Genomic DNA, 20,353 nt, shown 5'->3' with positions numbered 1-20,353 from the left:
CCTCTGCTAGATTATCTCCAATTTGTCCACATCCTTTCTGTAGTGGGGGGCCCAAAACTGGATGCAAAACTCCAGGTGTGGCCTGACCAGTGCTGAATAGAGGGGGAATAATCACTTCCCTCAGTCTGCTGGCAATGCTCCTACTAATGCAGGCCAATATGCCATTAGCCTTCTTGGCAACAAGGGCACACTGCTGACTCATATCCAGCTTCTCGTCCACTGTAATCCCCAAGTCCTTTTCTGCAGAACTGCCACTTAGCCATTCGGTCCCTAGTCTGTAGCGGTGCGTGGGATTCTTCCATCCTAAGTGCAGGACTCTGCACTTGTCCTTGTTGAACCTCATCAGATTTCTTTTGGCCCAATCCTCCAATTTGTCTACGTCACTCTGGATCCTATCCCTACCCTACAGCGTATCTACCTCTCCCCCCAGCTTAGTGTCATCCACAAACTTGCTGAGGGTGCAATCCACCCCATCATCCAGATCATTAACGAAGATGGTGAACAAAACCGGCCCCAGGACAAACCCCTGCGGCACTCCGCTTGATACTAGCTGTCAACTAGATATCGAGCCATTGGTCACTACGGGTTGTGCCCGACGATCTATCCACCTTATAGTCCATTCATTCAATCCATACTTCTTTATGAACTTCATGAACTGCTGTGTTTAACCAGCATGGATTCTGAAATGGAAAATCATTTCTCACTGATCTGTTAGAATTCTTTGAATGGGTCAGTAAAATAGTGCTTGAAGAAAAACTTTTTGACGTAATTTATTTAGACTTCTAAAAGACGTTCTGTGAGGTTCTGCAAAAAAGGCTAAAAGCTAATAAAGACTCTAAGTAATCACAGGGTGAGAGTGACAAAGTACTGTCTTAGATCAAGAACTGGCTAAGAGACAGAAAGCAAAGAGGATTCAATTTTCATCATGGCAAGATGTTAACAGAGGGGCCTCAAGATTCTAGGCTCGAGCCCGTGGTGGTGTTCAATATATTTATTAATGAACTGCAAAGGTGAGTGAATAATGAGGTAGTAAAATTTTCAGATGACATCATTTAGGTTGGTCAGAGCCAGAGAGGACTGCGAAGAACTTGAAAGAGACCTAAAAGAGCTTGGTGAACGAGCGACACAATGAAGCTCAGTGTCAATAAATGCAAAGTAATGCACATTGGAGGAAAAAAAATTGGAGGAAAAAAACTACTCTTATACTTTACTAGTTTCTAATTTAACTGTTGCAACCCAAGAAAGGGATCTGAGCATCATTATAAGCAGCTCAGTGAAAATGTCTGTTTAATGCACAGCTGCAGTCAAAAAAGCTAACAGGATGTTATGCTGCGTAAGCAATGGGATGGAGAACAATAGTAAAAATATTATAATGCCTTTATTTAAATCAATGGTGTATCCTTCCCTGGATTACTGTGTGCACATTGACCAGCCCATCTCAAAAAGAATATTGTGGAACTAAAGGGGTTCAGAGAAGAGCAACAGAATGATCAAAGACCTGGGTTAGCCAGTCTCTAACTCAAGGGTGGTCAACCTGAGCCTGAGAAAGAGAGCCAGAATTTACAAATGTATATTGCCAAAGAGCCACAGTAATACATCAGCAGCCCCTCATGAGCTCCCCCGTTCCCCCGCCCTCCCAGAGCCTCCTACCCACTGGCAGCCCTGCCGATCAGCGCCTGCCTCCCTCCCTCCGCACACCTCATGATCAGCTGTTTCGTGGCATGCAGGAGGCTCTGGGGGGGCGGGGGAGGAGTGAGGGCACAGCAGACTCGGGGGCGGGAAGGGGTGGAGCGGGGGCAGGGCCTGTGGCAGAGCCAGGGTTGAGCCGCGCGCACCCCCCGGCACACTGGAAAGTTGGCGCCTGCAGCTCCAGCCCCGGGGTCGGTGCCTAGACAAGGAGCCGCACAGTAATCTCTGAAGAGCCGCACGTGCCCCAGAGCCCCAGGTTGGCCACCTCTGCTCTAACTATTAGAGATCAGGATGAGACCTATAATGGGGGAGCCAGATTGTTATGCCTACTTCGGGATTCTGCCGTCCTCTGAATCATATGGTTCTGGCCACTGTCAGAGTCAGGATACTGGACTAGATGGACCCTTGAAATGTTCCCTATGGCAGTCCCTATGTTAATATGTTTGCATCTGCAAAGTGCAGGGGTATGTATGCAAAATGTTGTGTATACCGAATGTGACAGGGTCGGGCCGGATGGCTACAGGAGAGTAATAAAAGGCAGATATATTAGCCCCAGGCTAAGTAGGTCCTTTTTCCCTGGGTAAAGTAACAGGGAAGGTTCCAGAACAATCAGGAACCTTCTGGAGACAATTAAGACAGACAGGCTGATTAGAACACCTGCAGCCAATCAAGAAACTGTTAGAATCAATTAAGGCAGGCTAATCAGGGCACCTGGGTTTAAAAAGGAATTCACTTCAGTTTGTGGTGTGCGTGTGAGGAGCTAGGAGCAAGAGGCACTAGGAGCTGAGAGTGAGAACACGGACTGTTGGAGGACTGAGGTGTACAAGCATTATCAGACACCAGGAGGAAGGTCCTATGGTGAGGATAAAGAAGGTGTTGGGAGGAGGCCCTGGGGAAGTAGCCCAGGAGTTGTAGCTGTCACACAGCTGTTCCAGAAGGCACTCTAGACAGCGGCATTCCACAGGGCCCTGGGCTGGAACCCGGAGTAGAGGGCGGGCCCGGGTTCCCCCCAAACCTCCAAACTCCTGGTCAGACACAGGAGGAGTTGACCTGGACTGTGGGTTCCCAAAAATGGCCAAACTAAGGGCTGCCGTGAAGCGCCAAGGCGAGCAAATCCATCAATAAGCGCAAGACCCACCAAGGTAGAGGAGGAACTTTGTCACACCAAGTAGAGGTTAGGCTGCTGAAAAACTGAAATTGACTGCATTATTAATTAATTTTTTTTATACCTGAACTAAAAATTCTTGATCGAAATTGTAGTCGAGCTTGTCCATTGATAAGCAGATGTGCATCACTATGTGTCTTAGCGAGGATCTGAACACAGAATTGCATTAAATGATATCCTCCATTTCATTTCCTAAACACCTACACACGATTTAAATGCCATCTAAAGTATAGGCAGTATACCATATTCTGGTAATTGCTTTTCAGGCCAAATCCTGCTCCCACTGAAGTCAGTGGTAAAACTCACATTGACTCGAGAGGGAGCAAAAGTAGGCCCATGGTGGTGTACACTTTTATTATCCAAGAATAAAGACTGATTAGAATACAAACTTAAAAAACAGATGATCTTTGAATATAAATGTCTTCACTTGTACAATAGCATATGCTTGCATAAATTGTAACGTTTGCTTCCAAATGTACATGCAGTATGAGGAAAAAACAGAAAATACTGGCATGCACATTGCATGGGTCCTTTTTCAGGATTTTTATTTCATTAACAGATTACAGTTTTTCCAAAATTAAGAGCATGTTGTTGCTTCAAAATTGTCATGTAGGAGTAATTTTCTTGAATTACAAATAGAGATGAAACCTGTTCAAGAGCAAGAGTGTTTTGAATGTTTTCAATTAAATTAATAAAACCAGCATGTATCCAGTAAATCATTGTGTCCAATTTAACTAAAAATTTACAGTTAATTCCTTCAATTCCCAACCCACATTAAGTAATGGCTGTCAGTCAATGTAGGACTGTAGGAAGTAATTTTTTTTTTCATTAATGAGACCTCAGTTTAATTGAACACAGAATCAAGTCTGGTTATTTAAATTGAGTAGTTCAACTCACTAATGACAAGATGTAGTGGTCCACTAAGCAGAGCTCAAAACCAGTAATTTACTTAAAAATTAGTACTCTATTTGCCTGAGTGCTTTCATTTCCACAGCAGCAACATTGTGGGTTGTTTTTTTTCTTTGCTTTAAGTAAGGGCAGCCATGTTTCTTTTGGACTGTATGTCAATATGAAACAGGAAAGTATCCTGGAACATGTTATCTGGGCACCTCTTCTAAGAAATACAAGCAAGCTGTGTTTGCCGTAATGTGTTTTGAAACAAAGATGCATACAGTATGGGAAGATTCATATGTCCTCCTACAGCAGATTTTTATTCCAATTTTGTTCCAGTTTTCCCCGTCTCTTCACCTTTTTTATGAATTTATAAACTTTTCAGTAACCAGATAAGGTACTAAAAGATTATATCTGAGAAGTAGAACACATATCTTGGACATCTAACATATTGAAAGCTAATGAAAATGAGGTAGGATCAGAGGCTAAAATAGGGAAAGAACAAGTTAAAAAATATTTAGACAAGTTAGCTGTCTTCAGGTCACCAGGGCCTGATGAAATGCATCCTAGAATACTCAAGGAGCTGACTGAAGAGATGTCTGAGCCATTAGTGATTATCTTTGAAAAGTCATGGAAGACGGGAGAGATTCCAGAAGACTGGAAAGGGGCAAACATAGTGCCAATCTATGAAAAGGGAAATAAGGACAACCCAGGGAATTACAGACCAGTCAGCTTAACTTCTGTACCCAGAAAGATAATGGAGCAAATAATTAAGCAATCAATTTGCAAACACCTAGAAGATAATAAGGTGATAAATAACAGTCAGCATGCAGAATTTCTCAAGAACAAATCCTGTCAAACCAACCTAATAGCTGTCTTTGACAGGGTAACAAGGCTTGTGGCTGGAGGGAAGCAGTAGATGTGTATAGTATATCTTGATTTTAGTAAGGCTTTTGATACTGTCTCACATGACCTTCTCAAAAACAAACTAGGGAAATGCAACCTAGATGGAGCTATTGTAAGGTGGGTGCATAACTGGTTGGAAAATGGTTCCCAGAGAGTAGTTATCAGTGGTTCACAGACAAGCTGGAAGGGCATATGAAGTGGGGTCCCGCAGGGATCAGTTCTGGGTCTGGTTCTGTTCAATATCTTCATCAGTGATTTAGATAATAGCATAGAGAGTACACTTATAAAGTTTGCAGGTGATACCATCGTGACCGAATCCTTAGGGTGAAGCCTGGGACTGTGGGACTGCTGTGCCCCCTTAACTCTCCAGCCTGAGCTGTCTCTCTCAGTGCTTTGTAGTCAAAAGCAGCAAACCGCTCCAGGCTCTGTTATCACACAGCACAACCATATGTGGAGCCCCACACCCAGCTAGATTGCATGAATGCTCCCAGAGCCACTCATGAAATCACACAGAGAAAGGCACCAGCCAAATCCCCCCAGCTCCCAGCCTCGTACCTCAGGAATATACCGTCTTGCACTGTTCAAGACCCTTTCTTGAGCAATGCAAGTTTATTAATTGGTTCACCACTTCAACAATGGAAAGTGGATATACACCAGCCTTTGTAAACCTGAGCAGATTTTCCAAGCAAATCAGGCAAACTCACTGATAAAGATACAGTAAAACAAGTTTATTGATCACAAAAGGTAAATTTTAAGTGATTGATAGGCAAAGTCAGAGTGGCTAGCCAAGGAGCAGCCCTGGACCCCACTGGACCCTCTGCGGGGCCAGCTGGGCCAGCAGCCCTAGACCCCATCATCTGCCAAGAATACTGTGGGACACCATATCAAAAGCTTTGCTAAAGTCAAGATTTATCACATCCACCGCTTTCCCCATATCCGCAGAGCCAGTTATCTCATCATAGAAGGCAATCAGGTTGGTCAGGCATGACTTGCCCTTGGTGAATCCATGTTGACTGTTCCTGATCATATTCCGCTCCTCCAAGTGCTTCAAAATGGATTCCTTAAGGACCTGCTCCATGATTTTTCCAGGGACTGAGCTGAGGCTGGCTGGTCTGTAGTTCCCCGGATTCTCCTTCTTCCCTTTTTTAACGATGGGCACTATTGGCCAGGTCCACAGTTCCTCAAAAAGCCTCGTGATTGGAGGGCACAAAGGTAAGACTCGTGGCATAAAGAGAGAATTCCTCTTCCGCATTGGTAGAAGACGAAACATTGTTGGGACAGGGACTAATAGGTCAAAAGAAATGCCAGACTTACAGCGGCAGTCATTTCTGTAACCATCCCTTGAACCTGCTTCACAATGGACTGAATGAACTACAAGAGCTCAGACAAGTTGATAGGCTGTACCCTGATGCCAGCCAAACCCCCTTCCACCCTTCTCTTCTGGTTCCACTGCCCCCAGCAGTTATCAGGAGTAAGGGGTTCAGTCACACTAGTTTCACAGGTGAGACTGTCTGCTCTGGAGCAGCTGGAGTGGTCTCATGGAGTTTAGATTTCCTGCCCAGGGTGAAGTTGCTGTAACAGTAATGCTTGAAGCAGGAGCAAACTCTTGCAGCTGAGTGCTGCAGCACTTCAACTGTACTCTGCTTTCTTGCTGTCCCCTGCAGGAGAACAGTTCAGGGCAGACCTTTTGGGAGTTTCCTGACCGCACCACTGCTTGAGACTTATATCTGAAATTAGGGGGAAAAGGGTCAAGTAGGATGTGCACATCTGGAATCCTTCAGTGTTCAAGCTACTCTTAGTACCTAGATGTGTTCAGTACCCAGTTTAACAGCTTGTTCTAAAGAAGTTGCCACCTTTCCTGGCATTTGAACCAAACACAAGTCTGTCCTGTTCATGCATGCTCTTGATAATGTGGGAGAAGGGATGCTTCTAAAATTCCCTTTTAAACCGACTCCCTTTTATTTTAACCAAGGCTTATACTGTTTTCTTTACTCACAAAACTCTTCTATCACCTGCATTCATTTTGTGTCTAATGTCAGATGCTTTTGCAAATTCTTAACCTTTTGCCCTGTGCTGAATCAACTCTCAGTCAATGAGGGTTCATCTTACACTACTGAAGTTAATGGTAGTTTTTTTCATTTATTGTGTTCAGAGCAGGATTGGGCCCTTAATAGTTTTACTTGTTTAAACTGGTTTTTAACATCTTTTCATATGCAAGAATATTTATTTGAAAATCAGAGTAATATTCAAAGACAAATAATATTTGTAGTATTTTTTCCCTCAGAAATAGTCAAGCCAAAGTTCTGTTAAAAAGTTTCATACTAATTTTATTGTTAGATAGCAAAGAAAAGCCTGGAGTGTGACCTCTCCATGACAATAGATTGAAAAATCAGCACTTTTTGTTCAGGCTTTGGATGAGAGGGATGTAAAAATTAAATGACTAAAATAATGAGAATGATGTATCTAGAGAGAAAAATGAATGCTTATTTTAAAAAGGACAATTAGACGGTGAGCCCTCAGGTTTTCCTATCTAACTACAAAGGCATAAAGCCCTTGGCAAAGTAGTAAAATAATTAATGGTAACATCCCTGACCTACACAAAGTTTTGGTTTTCGCTAACTAGAGAAAATGAAATGCCTTGAGCTGCGGGTTTAATCTAATCTTTGTTTTTAACCTTGTACTATGACTATAATATAAGTTCTCCCAGACACTCCTTTCAAAGTTCAGAAATCAGGCCTTCCTGCAAATGGAAGCTTTGATAAGTTTAAGCTTCAGTTTAATTAGAAACTTTTTCTTTTTATCCACTAAACTTCATTTTGTTTTACTAATCAAAAGCTCAAGTTATTTTTTGGTCATATCTTCTTTTAACTACACATATTTGTTCATTGTGGCAGATGTGTTGATGTAGGCAATTAATTGCAGTCAATTAATATGAACATAAACAGAGAATTTTCATGTTAATCAGCTTTTATAATTGGTGTGTGGGCAAAAGGCTTCCCAAAGTAGTCAGCAAATTAAAGAAATTGACAGTAAACTGAATGGGTCATCTAAGCTATAGAGATGGCAGCTGTTAATAGCAACTGAATGTCACTTCAGGAAGAGGAGAACAAGGAACTCATGGCATACAGGGACTTCTTTTGTTATGAGTAATACTAGTGAATGATGCTAGAGAGTGGTAAATATGTGGACTTGTTGACATTTCCTAGCTGAAAATGAAAGTCAGACTGATTTGAATTCAAATTTAACCAGTTCCACCATTGTAAAAACGATAAACGAGACTCTCAGAAATATGCTTTGGTATTACTTTATTGTTTTACAGAAATATCACATCTCAAAACAGAATATTAGATGTTAATTTAGTCTGTGTTAAAAGAGAAGAGGGCGAGGGGAGAATGCTTTGTTTGTTTTTCTTAAAACAGCGTATTAGAGTAACTTTTTCTTTCTGAACTGCAATATTTTGTTGCCAAGACATCCTCGATCTTTATCAGCACCTGAAGTGGTGATCCAATGAAATAAGAATCTTTTTTAAAGCGCCTTACCTACAATTGTTCTCTGAAGATGAGCTATATTCCACTGCATAACCGCTTATCCATCTTTCACCACAAGACATTTTCAACGAAAATGTCCATCTACCTTTTGGTTTGGTTTGGTTTGGTTTCTGACCAGCTATCAAGCTGGTTGACATTTTTCAGTTTTTTTCAAAGAAGTTAATTTTTTTAAATGTTCATGGGAAAAATAAGAGTAAAAAGTTTGAGCTGAAAAATTACCTGTGTATGTATTTGCAGGATTGGAGCCCAAATGTTGAAATTGAGGTGGCTCTATATCTTCAGATGGTAAAATTACACATAAATAATTCTTGTATCAGATGCTTTACAGAACTTGTAACTGATATCTTGACTGGCAAGCTACAGCTTTTATCTGAATTCTTTATGAATTTGAGCTGTTCCTTCTGCCTGTTTACAAAATACGCTTTATATTGTATTCCTTCAGTAATCATGCAGAGAAAAATGATACTTTTATTTACTTCTAACTCAGTTTTTAAACCACAGTATTTAAACAACTGTTTCAAGCTAAGAGTGTACAGAAATAACCTTATAATGTTGACTTGCTTCAAGTTGGGTGTGTCCGTTCCCAAGCTAACTGCGCCTCTGATTTATTTGTGACCTGCTTGAAGGCACATCACTTAGATCTCAGGGTCTAGCTGTCACCTTTCTCAGAGTGGAGTCCTGGGACACATTCCCTTCTTGGTTGAGAATTTAGGCTGCAGTTCCTCTTGCAATTCACTGTGATCACCTCAGGAAGTCTGAGTTCATTTCAGCACTTGCAGTCCATCTGTCTCAAGGGCAATGACAGAGTTAACCAATGACGAGCCAGCCTTCATAAAGAAAAGTATTAATTATCCAGAACAAAAATATTACACAAAAATACACCTTAAAAACAATAAACAGCTTATATGTATGTCTACCTTACCAGGTGTCCCCCACTTACCACATGGAGACCCTGGCAGGTTTCAGAGTACTTCAGGGCCTCTCACAGGGGCTGTCCCTTTGGCCACAGTCTCACAACAGTTCTTGGGTCAGGTGAGATTGACCTCTCCCCACATCAGGGTGGTCATATTATCTTTTTCATTTATTTGTTTGAGCTGGGTCAAATTAGTATCGGCAATTTACCCCAGGGGCTGAGGCTTCTCCAGATTTGCTGCCTGTTTTAATTATTTCTGCTGGGAATAAAAGTTGGGAAACAGAGTCACGACCCCACTCTATTTAGGCTAAATCAATTTTCACCTTTATTTATACAATTTCAGACAGAATTATTGTCACTAATAGAGTCTGCATGTACAGTTATGCCAGACAAATAATAAGAGAAAACAGAATTGGTGAATGGGCCCAAGTTACCACATTCTGGGGCACCAGGAAGAAATTCTACCTTCCATGATAGTCATTGCAGTCTCTGATCACTTGGGTCTGGTGCTTCAGTCCTGTTCTTCAGTTTCTGGTCTAATGTTTCTTGAGTTTGGATCCATATTCACTTAGGTCTTTTATACTTTTCTGTATTACAGATTATGTAATCCTTGTCCGATAGGCTTTTCACACATCAACCCTTTTGATTTTATGTAACCCAGACATTATGCATGTACAAGCTTCAATTACCCCAATTCTGTATTTTTCCAACTGGTTTTGCAGTTTCTGGGTCATGTTTTTGTGTCACCCTGCTCTGGGTCTTCCCAGAAGAAAAAAGAAAGGGGGGGGGATATTTATCATTACATGATATGTCGTCTTACTTATATCTTCCAACGCATGTGACCTTTTTTCTATCACCAATAACATTTTAAGCAGATTAGCAATTCTGTGTAAAGGATGAATTGACAATACCACACTTATGTCAGCAAGGACTTGGCATCAGTGTTACCTCATCTGTACTCATTCACTATACATTATTACAAATAATTAAAAATCTAGCTATCGAAGCTCTTAATCTTACCATTAACTATTTTTTTTTCTATTTCAATGGTATAAGTAAGTATATGTGTATTATCCTTAGAAGGCGTTATGGAAAACATGGTGATAGTTTATTGTCAGCATTTCTTATCTTCTTTAAACATGTCTTTTTCTTTCAAAGCCCAGGGCTTTGCTATTGAGTTGCTTTTAATGATGTCCCAACACTTCCCAGTGATTTTAGTTTCTGCAGGAAAACCTGTAACTCCCACATGGAGACAGAATACAATCCCTAGCCCATAGAGGTACATAAATCATTTATAAAGATGATATAATATTCTTTGACTATTCCATGTGTTTATAGTATCTGTTGCACTGGGCACACTGTCAAATGGAAAAGGAAGGAGATACATTTGTATTTTGTCAGCAGTAATATATATACCTGTTGTGGTGTTAGAAAGATACATCAGTTATTTCTTGGAAGTATGACTTTTTCGTATATGATTTATGAAATAATTATTTAAATGAATAGAAAAGCAAGAATGAAGAAATAAGAATTTGCTATTGTGTCACATACTGTGATATATCATGCTTATAAATATGTTCAGTCTAAAGCATCATGTTTGAAAAGGTGTCTTTCTTTTTTAAGTAGACCAGTTAATTAATAGAGGACAAGGCAGTACACACAACAGTAAAAATCAAGATGTGTCTCACATTGCATTTGGATCCAAGGTCCTCGGTCCACCTCCACCTTCTGGCAGAAGATTCAACACAAGGGTATCTGGAGAGGTAAGACGAAGGATTAAACTATCACAAAACCAGTACCACATATCTGAAAGGAACTATTACAGTTATTATCTCTTGAGAGCCAGACTCCAAATTATGTTTGTATATGATGGAAGAACAAAGGTTTTGCAAAAAGGTTTTCTTCAGAATTAATTTCTTTTCTCTTGAGTACATTTATTTTTCTCATAAAGTTTATTTTTAAAGTGCTAAATTTTTATGTTTTTGTAAGTAAAAGTAGGAATGAAGTTTGACAAAAGCAAGATTCTTCCATGTGTTTAAGTGGAATTTTTCCCTAATAAGAGGGCCACCATGCAAGAGGCAAACTCTCCATTCACATATGTAGTGAGTGGGTGATTCGTTGTGACAATGAATAGTGTTTGGGCTATGGAAAGAGAGCGAGAATAACTCTATAGCTTGGTGGTAGAGCGTTGACCTAGCAGATGGGAGACCAAAATTCAACTCCTTAGTCCAATAATTATTTAATTATTTATACACAGCAGAATGCCTTCAACAGGAGAGACTGAGAGAAACCAGCTCCTCCAGAGAAGGAGCAGTGGTTCTTGAGAAGGGAAAGGGAGGAAAAATTGTGGTTTTTAGTCTGCTTAATAAAGTGTAAAGTGCCTTAATTCGTGCCATTATCAAAAGCTTAAAGTGTTAAAACTATGAATGATTAACATGTAGCAGACCACATAAAAATATTAAATGCATTTTAATGGATCATCTATGCTACTATAAACACAAAAGATATCCCCAGCCTCTGCATAATAGTAGCCTCCTATTTGTAGCTTTTCACAACCGAGAATCCTCTGGTAGAGGTCGCACCAGTAATGTCACCTGATTCCTTTTGTAATTTCATCCATATCCTGATGCACATCTGTGATTCTCACCAGCAGTGTCCCATAAGATGCTATAAACCTCTCCCTGCCCCTAGGGTATATGTCCCAACAACTGAGGACAGAACCTCCATGCAGAGGGAACCTGCTACAGGGTAAAATGCAGTGTAAGAGAAACTCCATATAAACCTCAGTGAGTGTCATAATAAATAACTGATGTTGTTATTGGCTTGAAATATCAGCTTTTTATGGATGAGAAAGGGAATCAACTTAAGCATGAGCTTAATTTTAAATTAATTCTGGCATGGCACATCTCCATCTTCCATTGCCTCCATTTCTTCCCCTCTCCTGTTAATTTTTCCCTCCCTTTCCCACCACATAGTTCTCTCTCTTATTTTCAAAGTATTTACACCTTTGCTGAAAAATTATCTAATGGTTACTTTTGGCACTCTCTGTCATTAACCCAGATGCAAGCACCATAGAGATCCCAAGTTTTTTGAGAAACCCATTTTGCTCAGCTGTATCCTAAAAGGCATTTTACGTGTAGGCAAAATTTGGTGGAGCTGAGGATTCCGAAGAAATCAGGCATTGGGCTTACAGTGAGAAAGTAGCTGTAAGCAAGGAAGAGGTGACGTGGGTACCTTGGTTATTTTTTTTTCCTGCAAAGTTAATGTAAAAAATAAAATGGGCTGAGGAAAATCTATTGTGAAAAATAAACTTTATCCAAAATCTGGTTTTAGTTCAGTTTAGAGAGCTAATCTTAAAGCTGTCACGTGACCTTTTATTCAGATTTTTTTTCTTAAAGATAACAAAGTCCTTGGGTAGCCGAAGTAGCAGATCATGCCAACAACTGACATTAGAAAAAGGAAGCAAGTCAATACAAGATACCAAGAGGTCTGGACTGTCTCCCTCACCGTTCTGTAAGGCTTTTGATCAAGGGGACAAAGAAAATATTCACCAAACAAATCAGATTACAAGTCAAAATGGTAAGAAACTAAAGTGAACAATATGTGAAGACTGATTGATAGCAATACTATCTAACAGCCATAGTTTCCAGCTCCAAAAGGTTTTGCATTTCACTTAAATGTGAGTCTCTTAATCTCTTGATTTTCATAATGTTTTTGCCAAGCTTGCTAGTTGTTGAAGACACTTGTGGTAAACAATGGTTTGTTGCCTTCCTATTTGATCCGACCACGAATGAAATCATAATGCTGATGGTGATACTATAGACGGGGCTGGTGGTGATGGTAAGGCGCTCTGACACTTTCCATGAGAAGCCCCATTCTTTTCCGTTGCATATAACTTTCCCAAACTTCAACCATCTCCGCCAAAAATTTCCAGGCTTGCCTCAGGATGAATTATTTTTGGAAGTTTCGGTGAAGATAGTTCTGCCATCTCTGAAAATGGAGTGAAGGGAAACTAAGCTGTTTTATCCGTGTTAAAAATGTTTCTAACCGTTTGTGTGAAGAGTGCTAACAACTCCATGCTTTGGAGTAAGTATGTGAGATTTGGCAGGGGGTTATCTATGTGGGGCAGTGAGGGGCCTTTTGCTGTCCTCAGGAAAATTCAACACTATTTGGCCAAATTATAAGAGGCTGCCTGATTAAAAAAAAAAAAATCCCCAAACATCCCATCTGCTGTGAGCCTCATCCCAACGCCAAGGAGCTCCCTATATGACTCTAGATAGCACACAAGCAAAGCAGCAGCTGCAACATACTCTCTGATCAGGAAGAACGTATGCTGTGCTGGGATCCAGGAGACCATGAATTCTAGCCTAAGCTCTTCAACTAAATTGCCAATAATTATGTTCACTTTACAGACCTTATTATTGTGCAGTGCTTCATACCTCCTATCTTAGAGAAAAGCAAGTATAATTTTATACACCCACCCACCCACACACACACACACAGAATAGGTGGGGTAACGGAGCATTTACACCAGGTACTCTCTGAAACATCTGGAACTACAACCACAGTTCTAATATGGCAAACCCAAGTCTCATCCCTTTAGCAACGCTACTTTTCAGAAGGAATGTGCCCGATCTGTGTGTTTGGCTGTACTGCTTGTAACCACTAGATAACACTCCCCTTCCAGAACAAGGAATAGAACCCAGCAATCCTGACTTCCTGCATTCTTCTGCTATCTAGCAACTAATTAAGTAAACCACTGGAAAAGGGTGTATGAAGTATCCCTCTCATGGCTTTTCCACAGAACACAGCATCCTACTACTGCTGATAATTACTCCTTTAGCTGTATACTATTTGTGCAAAAGTACCCTGCTTCATTCAGTGTATTGCAGAGGGACAGTGAATGAGGCAGAGGTTTGCAGGAAGAGAGAGCATGTTCTCTTGTGTTTTAAGTCATCGGATTGAGACTCAGAAAAGCTTCTTTCTATTCCTGACTGTTCCTCAGACATCCTAGGTGATGCTTGGCAAGAGTAATACAAGCTATTGGGCTCAGTGCAGGGGTAACTGGGTGAAATTTTATGGCATATGATTAACAGGATGTCAGATTAGTTGATTTAATGGTCCCTTCTGACCTTAAACTGTATGAATATATGATGTATATGCAAGGGGGGGTGAATAAAGGTTTCACAACCACCTTTAATTCTGTCATTTTCTAACTCCGTGCTTGACTTTGCAGTCTTATTGTTCTTTTCACAAAGTTCTTTTGGATGTAATTGTATTCATTTCTTTAGCACCAAGTCCAGCAGGAGACTCTGTGTTGTGAGGGAGTATAATGTTGTTAAATCACAAATATCACAAAGTAAGAAATAGAGACAGGACTAGCTAAGGGCTTGTCTACACAGTAAATTACTGCTCAGCAAGCCAGGGTATGAATCTACAGTGCACCAGCTTGCTGTGCTATGTGGACCTTGCTACATCACTCTGAGAACCATCAGCAGACAAGAATGGACAGAGAAGATTATGTTTTTTAAAATGCTGGCAAAAAAAGACCTGAGATAATCAACCAATGGTACAGCACTAATTTTATGTTGTTTTACACCTGTGTTCTATCCAGGGTAAGAAACTCTCTCTCTGTTGTAAATTTCAAAGGATTCTGAACCGGTTCACATAAAATATAAATGTGTGTGCTGCAGGGTTTATGGAAATCAAACACTGTGCAACAGAATTGCTTTAGAGCATTGATAAAGATTTTCAGGATTAAGCAAAGAGTTGCATTAAAAAAAAAACTCCATGCTTTCATGATTAAAGAGAAGGGAACTAAAAATAAATTATTCTTTAAACCCTTATTCAATTTAACACCAAAGAACCAAATCATTAAGAAAGTTAGAACTTTTACTCATTCTAGATAATAGTTTCTGGTTTTAATTCTTATGGTGCCTGCATAGGCCCAGTTTCATTTTTTAAAGCTGAGTGGTTAATACATATTATACCATTTACTCGTTAACAAAGAGTCAGGCTACTCATTATGTCTCCTGTTGTCTTCCTTCCCCTGCCAAAAACCTTTTCATAGACTTTCATACTTCTCTTGCAGTGTCTAGGCAAGCATGTTATTGTGACAAAAAAAATTACCTTACAGATACCTAACCCCAGTGTGGATAAGGGGAAATAGGTTACCTTGCATAATGACTTAGCCACTCCCAGTCTCTATTCAAGCCTAAGTTAATTGTATCCAATTTGCAAATGAATTCCAATTCAGCAGTTTCTCACTGGAGTATGGTTTTGAAGTTTTTCTGTTGTAATATCGCAACTTTCATGTCTGTAATCGCGTGACCAGAGAGATTGAAGTGTTCTCCGACTGGTTTATGAATGTTATAATTCTTGACATCTGATCTGTGTCCATTCATTCTTTTACGTAGAGACTGTCTAGTTTGACCAATGTACATGGCAGAGGGGCATTGCTGGCACATGATGGCATATATCACATTGGTGGATGTGCAGGTGAACGAGCCTCTGATGGTGTGGCTGTGATTAGGCCCTGTGATGGTGTCCCCTGAATAGATATGTGGGCACAGTTGGCAACGGGCTTTGTTGCAAAGATAGGTTCCTGGGTTAGTGGTTCTGTTGTGTGGTGTGTGGTTGCTGTTGAGTATTTGCTTCAGGATGGGGGGCTGTCTGTAGGCAAGGACTGGCCTGTCTCCCAAGATCTGTGAGAGTGATGGGTCATCCTTCAGGATAGGTTGTAGATCCTTGATGATGCGTTGGAGAGGTTTTAGTTGGGGGCTGAAGGTGATGGCTAGTGGCGTTCTGTTATTTTCTTTGTTGGGCCTGTCCTGTAGTAGGTGACTCTTCTGGCTCTGTCAATCTGTTTCTTCACTTCAGCGGGTGGGTATTGTAGTTGTAAGAATGTTTGATAGAGATCTTGTAGGTGTTTGTCTCTGTCTGAGGGATTGGAACAAATGCTGTTACCAGCAGGAGAGTGGGGTGGGGGGAGAGAAAACCTTTTGAAGTGATAAACACCCATTTTTTCATGGTCTGTGTGTATAAAAATATCCTCACTGCATTTTCCACTTTTATACATCCGATGAAGTGAGCTGTAGCTCACGAAAGCTTATGCTCAAATAAATTGGTTAGTCTCTAAGGTGCCACAAGTACTCCTTTTCTTTTTGCAAACCTTAGAAAGGAATTTTGACTAGTTACTTAAAAATACTGTACAGAAACTGCTTACAAAAGAAAGGGAAATGCACCTATGTTACTGGTATCAAATCAAAGAACACAAACACCTCCACCCATCTCTGACCAAAATAATCTCTTTAACATTTACGTTTTAAAAACAAACAGTTTTTTAAAAATGAGCCAAATAAAAAACGACTCTTAAAAACATTACTGTATTCTCATCAAGGCACAAGACATTACAGGAATGAAGATAAGCCAACAGTAAGCTCTCCGTGCTTTCCTATAAAAGAGTGAAGAGTGCAGAAACACTAAACTCCAGATTGCTGCCGCAGTCACTTAACCAAACAGGTTAGAGTTTCCAGAGTGTTTGTTTTTATTAACCAAGCTGTCAAAATACTCATCTGCTTGATTTTTTGCCTTCTTCTTCTTGTTCACGAAAGGTGCTTTTTAAATCTTTTAATATGTTTTAAATTAAATCCTCTTTTGGTAGGACATACATTTCCAGCTGCAGTTACTAACCTGCAAATAGATCATTAAAAAGGGTAAGATCCTGCTGCCACTCAAGTCATGCGGAGTTTTGCCACTGATTTTAGCAGGAGAAATTGGGATGAAGCCCTGTACTGAAAAGGTTGCCTGAAGAGAACCATATTTTACATTTTTCAGTTCTCCAGATAAAGAAAATGTGTTTTATGTTGCCCTGTTCAGAATGAACGTTAACACTTTAAATATCGCTAGCACTTTTTCATTTGTGGTTGTCTCCTATTAAAGGGTCCCCCGTATTACCTTATAGTATTGCCATTGCTGTTCATAATGGAAATTCTTCAGACTCGTAGCAGAGACCCACATAAACATATCTTCCCTTGCAGGTGTGCAATACTTTGACAAGGGCAAACTGTTTTTGAGCAAGGGAAGAAATAAAATGAATGAATATTGTTTCTAGTTTGTCAGTCTTATTTATGCAATGTTGAAACCTTCATTAAAATGTTAGGCTGCAATTAGAAGCTCTAGCATAAATCTGAGTGTATAGAGAAACTAATTAGATGTTTAGGTGATCGTTCTTGCATTTATCTTGTTTGCTGCAATATTGTGATTACACAGTAATCTACATATTTTCCTAAGACGATACACCAAATTATTCATTACAATTGATATGGAAATACTTGAGGTAAAAAGAGATGCCAGTATAATTAGTGGTTGAGAGATAAAAAGATTTGGTTTGGTCTAGAACACCCCATCTTTCACTTGTAGACAATTAATGATGCTGCATTAGCCACAGGTCTCACAAGTTGTTGAACTACATAACCAATGTAAAATGTCATTGTACAATCTTCTATATTTTCACACAGCATATTACCCTAGACATCAGTAATATAGTAAATAAGCTAATATATTTGCAGTTTGTTTGTGTTTAGCTTATTACTAAATTGAGTGCACTTAATGAACATCTCTGGAGAGCACCATTTGGCTTTTCCAAAGAAGGTAAACTTCTTAATTCTTAGCAAACAAAGGCAGTCTAGTGAAAGCAATGTGTTAGAAAAGTAAGGTTAAATGACCCTCTAGATACACAAGATCTTTTAAAATAGTCCTTTACGCTTCTGCATTGCCTTTTGAAATTGGGATTTTAAACACTTTTTACATACATTCAGGTACGTATTATTACAGCCACTGCACTGAATAAATGACATACAGGGAAGCTGCCAAATAATGTGTCAGGGTGAATGGATTTAAACCATGAAACCTTGATTTAAGCAGGAAACCCTGATTTAAATAATCAGTTTTAATATTGCTTTGCCTTTCTATTTTTTAATTATTTTCCTAAAGAAAAGCTGATTCTTGTTGGTTGATAACCATTAAAACATGTTGATTTGCAGCTAAATGTAGCCTTTACACTAAATGTTGTGCTTCTTTTTGCTAACCAGGAGGACAGACTGTAGCCCAGATTTTTAAAGCTAATGAGGCATTGCTGCTCTCACCATGGAACATCTAACTGTTTTAGGAGCCTAAATATCATTTTAAAAAGAGATTTAGGCATTTAGGATCTTAAATTCCATTGGCAGTCAATGGGATTTAGGCTCTTAAGTGCCTAAATCACTTCTGAAAATGAGATTTAGGCTCCTCAATGAGATAGGTATTGCAACACTAAGCATAGCAACACCTAATACCTTTTGAAATTTGCGCCTATATCTATATACGTTTATTTAAGCGACTGTATAGCTTAACTTACATTGGTTCTGATTCTTAATATTTACATTTTTATTTGTCAGAAATGGCGAATGATGCATTTTGTTATTTACTAGACTATTCATTTTTTACTTGTAATCTGAGTCAAGACCTGCTTGGATGGAAATTAAATGCACAAAAAGCATTTAAAGATTTTTTTGTATTCGTTAAATAAAACTAAACTTAATGTGCTGTATAAAATTATCAAAAGTTTCTTTTTCTTTTTTTTCATATGGCTGATGTAGTTGTTGCTTGACATTTACAATTTTACATTGAGATGGTTAAGAAACATAATTACATCTACGTATTTCTGTGATGCCTCCTCCATATTTGTGAATTGGGCACTGAGTTATTATATGTTCCATGGTCTGTTATGGGTGACCTGAGTCGCACACTGGAGAGTCTTTAATTTTCCATCTCTATAGCAAGTATCCGCATCTGCCATGGTTTGTGTGGATATGGTTTAGGGTTGCCCATGATCTTTGTGAGAGATCGAAATCAGAGATCTTCTGCATTGGGTCTTTCACAAGGTGTTTATTTGTGACTTCTTGTGAACTGTGTTCAGCTTTCAAAGCTTCATCAGGGTTGAAGTTACATTGTTGAAGGTTAAATGCGTATGTCCAAAAGGGTTTACGCGACTTCAAGCAGTGGTGAGGGACATTGTTAAGGTCCTGGTGGATGGGAAGATGTTCATTTTCCAAGATCCTCTGGAATTCCCATAGGTTGCAGCATTGCAATGAATGGATGGGAAAGCAATATGTGACAGCACTGGAAGACCAAGGTGTTGGGGTCAATTTGAGGGTTCCAGGATGTACCGCATTGCAATGGTTAGTTGGACATCATCAGGTCAAGTATGGCTACTTCTGCTCCATACTGGTGTTCAGTACTCAGCTACAGAGTACACAAGGGCCATCGCTGATGTCTGTAACACTAATGCTCCCCAGCTTGTGCTTGCCAGTTTCTGGATCAGGTTGACCTTGTCGTCTTCTTGGCAGCTACCTTCTTCAGATGGTTGTGGAAGGTTAGCTTCACTCCCAGATAGGTCAGAGTGGGGTCATGTCGCACAGTGTTGCCACAGAAGGTCACTTTCAGGGCACTTAGTCTTCCTGTTTTTCAGATGGAATGTAGTGACTGTTGTTTTGTGAGGATTTGGCTGGAGCCTCCATTTCTGGAAATATTCCTCCCTGGTGTTTAGGTCCTTGTTCAGGGTGAACTCGATGTCACTGAAGGTGGCTGCTTCCATTGCCAGGGCAACATCATCCGCATATGCAAATTTGCATAGCTTCATTGGAGGCATGTCACTCGTGTAAACATTGAAAAGCATTGGCATGAGATGTGAGCCTTCACACGGCCCATGCTGTTAAGTTAGAAATCGTGACTAATGCCATCAACCTGGTGATCGAACATTACTCAAAAGTCTCCCAGTCTTCAGAGCAACAACTCAAGCCACCATAATGGCCCTCTTCAGGGCCATGTAACATGCCAGATAGGTTCTGCAACAAGGATCTTCCAACTTAATTTCCTGGACGAAGTGCGAGTATCTTGCAAACGCGTTGAAGGCACATAACATCTACGTCCTTACACTCCAAGAAACCCACGTCTCCACTGATCAGCAGGCTGGCTGCTACCTTACCCATCCATTATCAAAACCTATTTGGCATTTAAACTGTGATTTGTTAAACAAAGGAAATATTATCTGTAGATAGGAATTGAACGGACTGTTTCTGATCAACATGTCCTTCAAGATTTTAGAAGTTGTAGATCTTATCCTCTCACACCTAGATTTTTATTCGTAGATTGAACTGAACTAGTTAAATAAACTGACCAGAAGAAAATATTCTCTCTGCA

General features: G+C 39.9%; 1 protein-coding gene across 9 annotated transcripts in view; it reads left to right on the top strand.

The window, feature by feature from the left end:
- The window catches only part of CFAP20DC (CFAP20 domain containing), a 171,430-nt gene that overhangs the window by 61,978 nt on the left and 89,099 nt on the right, over positions 1 to 20,353 (top strand). For 8 of the 9 annotated variants that reach the window (XM_084634935.1, XM_084634931.1, XM_084634930.1 and 5 more), the window contains 2 exons: positions 10,736 to 10,875; positions 12,511 to 12,691. In XM_084634935.1, the coding sequence (XP_084491061.1) occupies positions 10,736 to 10,875; positions 12,511 to 12,691 (321 nt within the window). The remainder of the gene's footprint in view (positions 1 to 10,735; positions 10,876 to 12,510; positions 12,692 to 20,353) is intronic. The other variant, XM_084634932.1, reaches the window with a different exon arrangement.

Source organism: Lepidochelys olivacea (genome assembly GCF_965140295.1).
Source record: "Lepidochelys olivacea isolate rLepOli2 genome assembly, chromosome: 7".
Taxonomy (NCBI): domain Eukaryota; kingdom Metazoa; phylum Chordata; order Testudines; family Cheloniidae; genus Lepidochelys; species Lepidochelys olivacea.
Note: the sequence above shows the minus strand (reverse complement) of the source record. Positions and strands in the feature narration are given on the sequence as shown.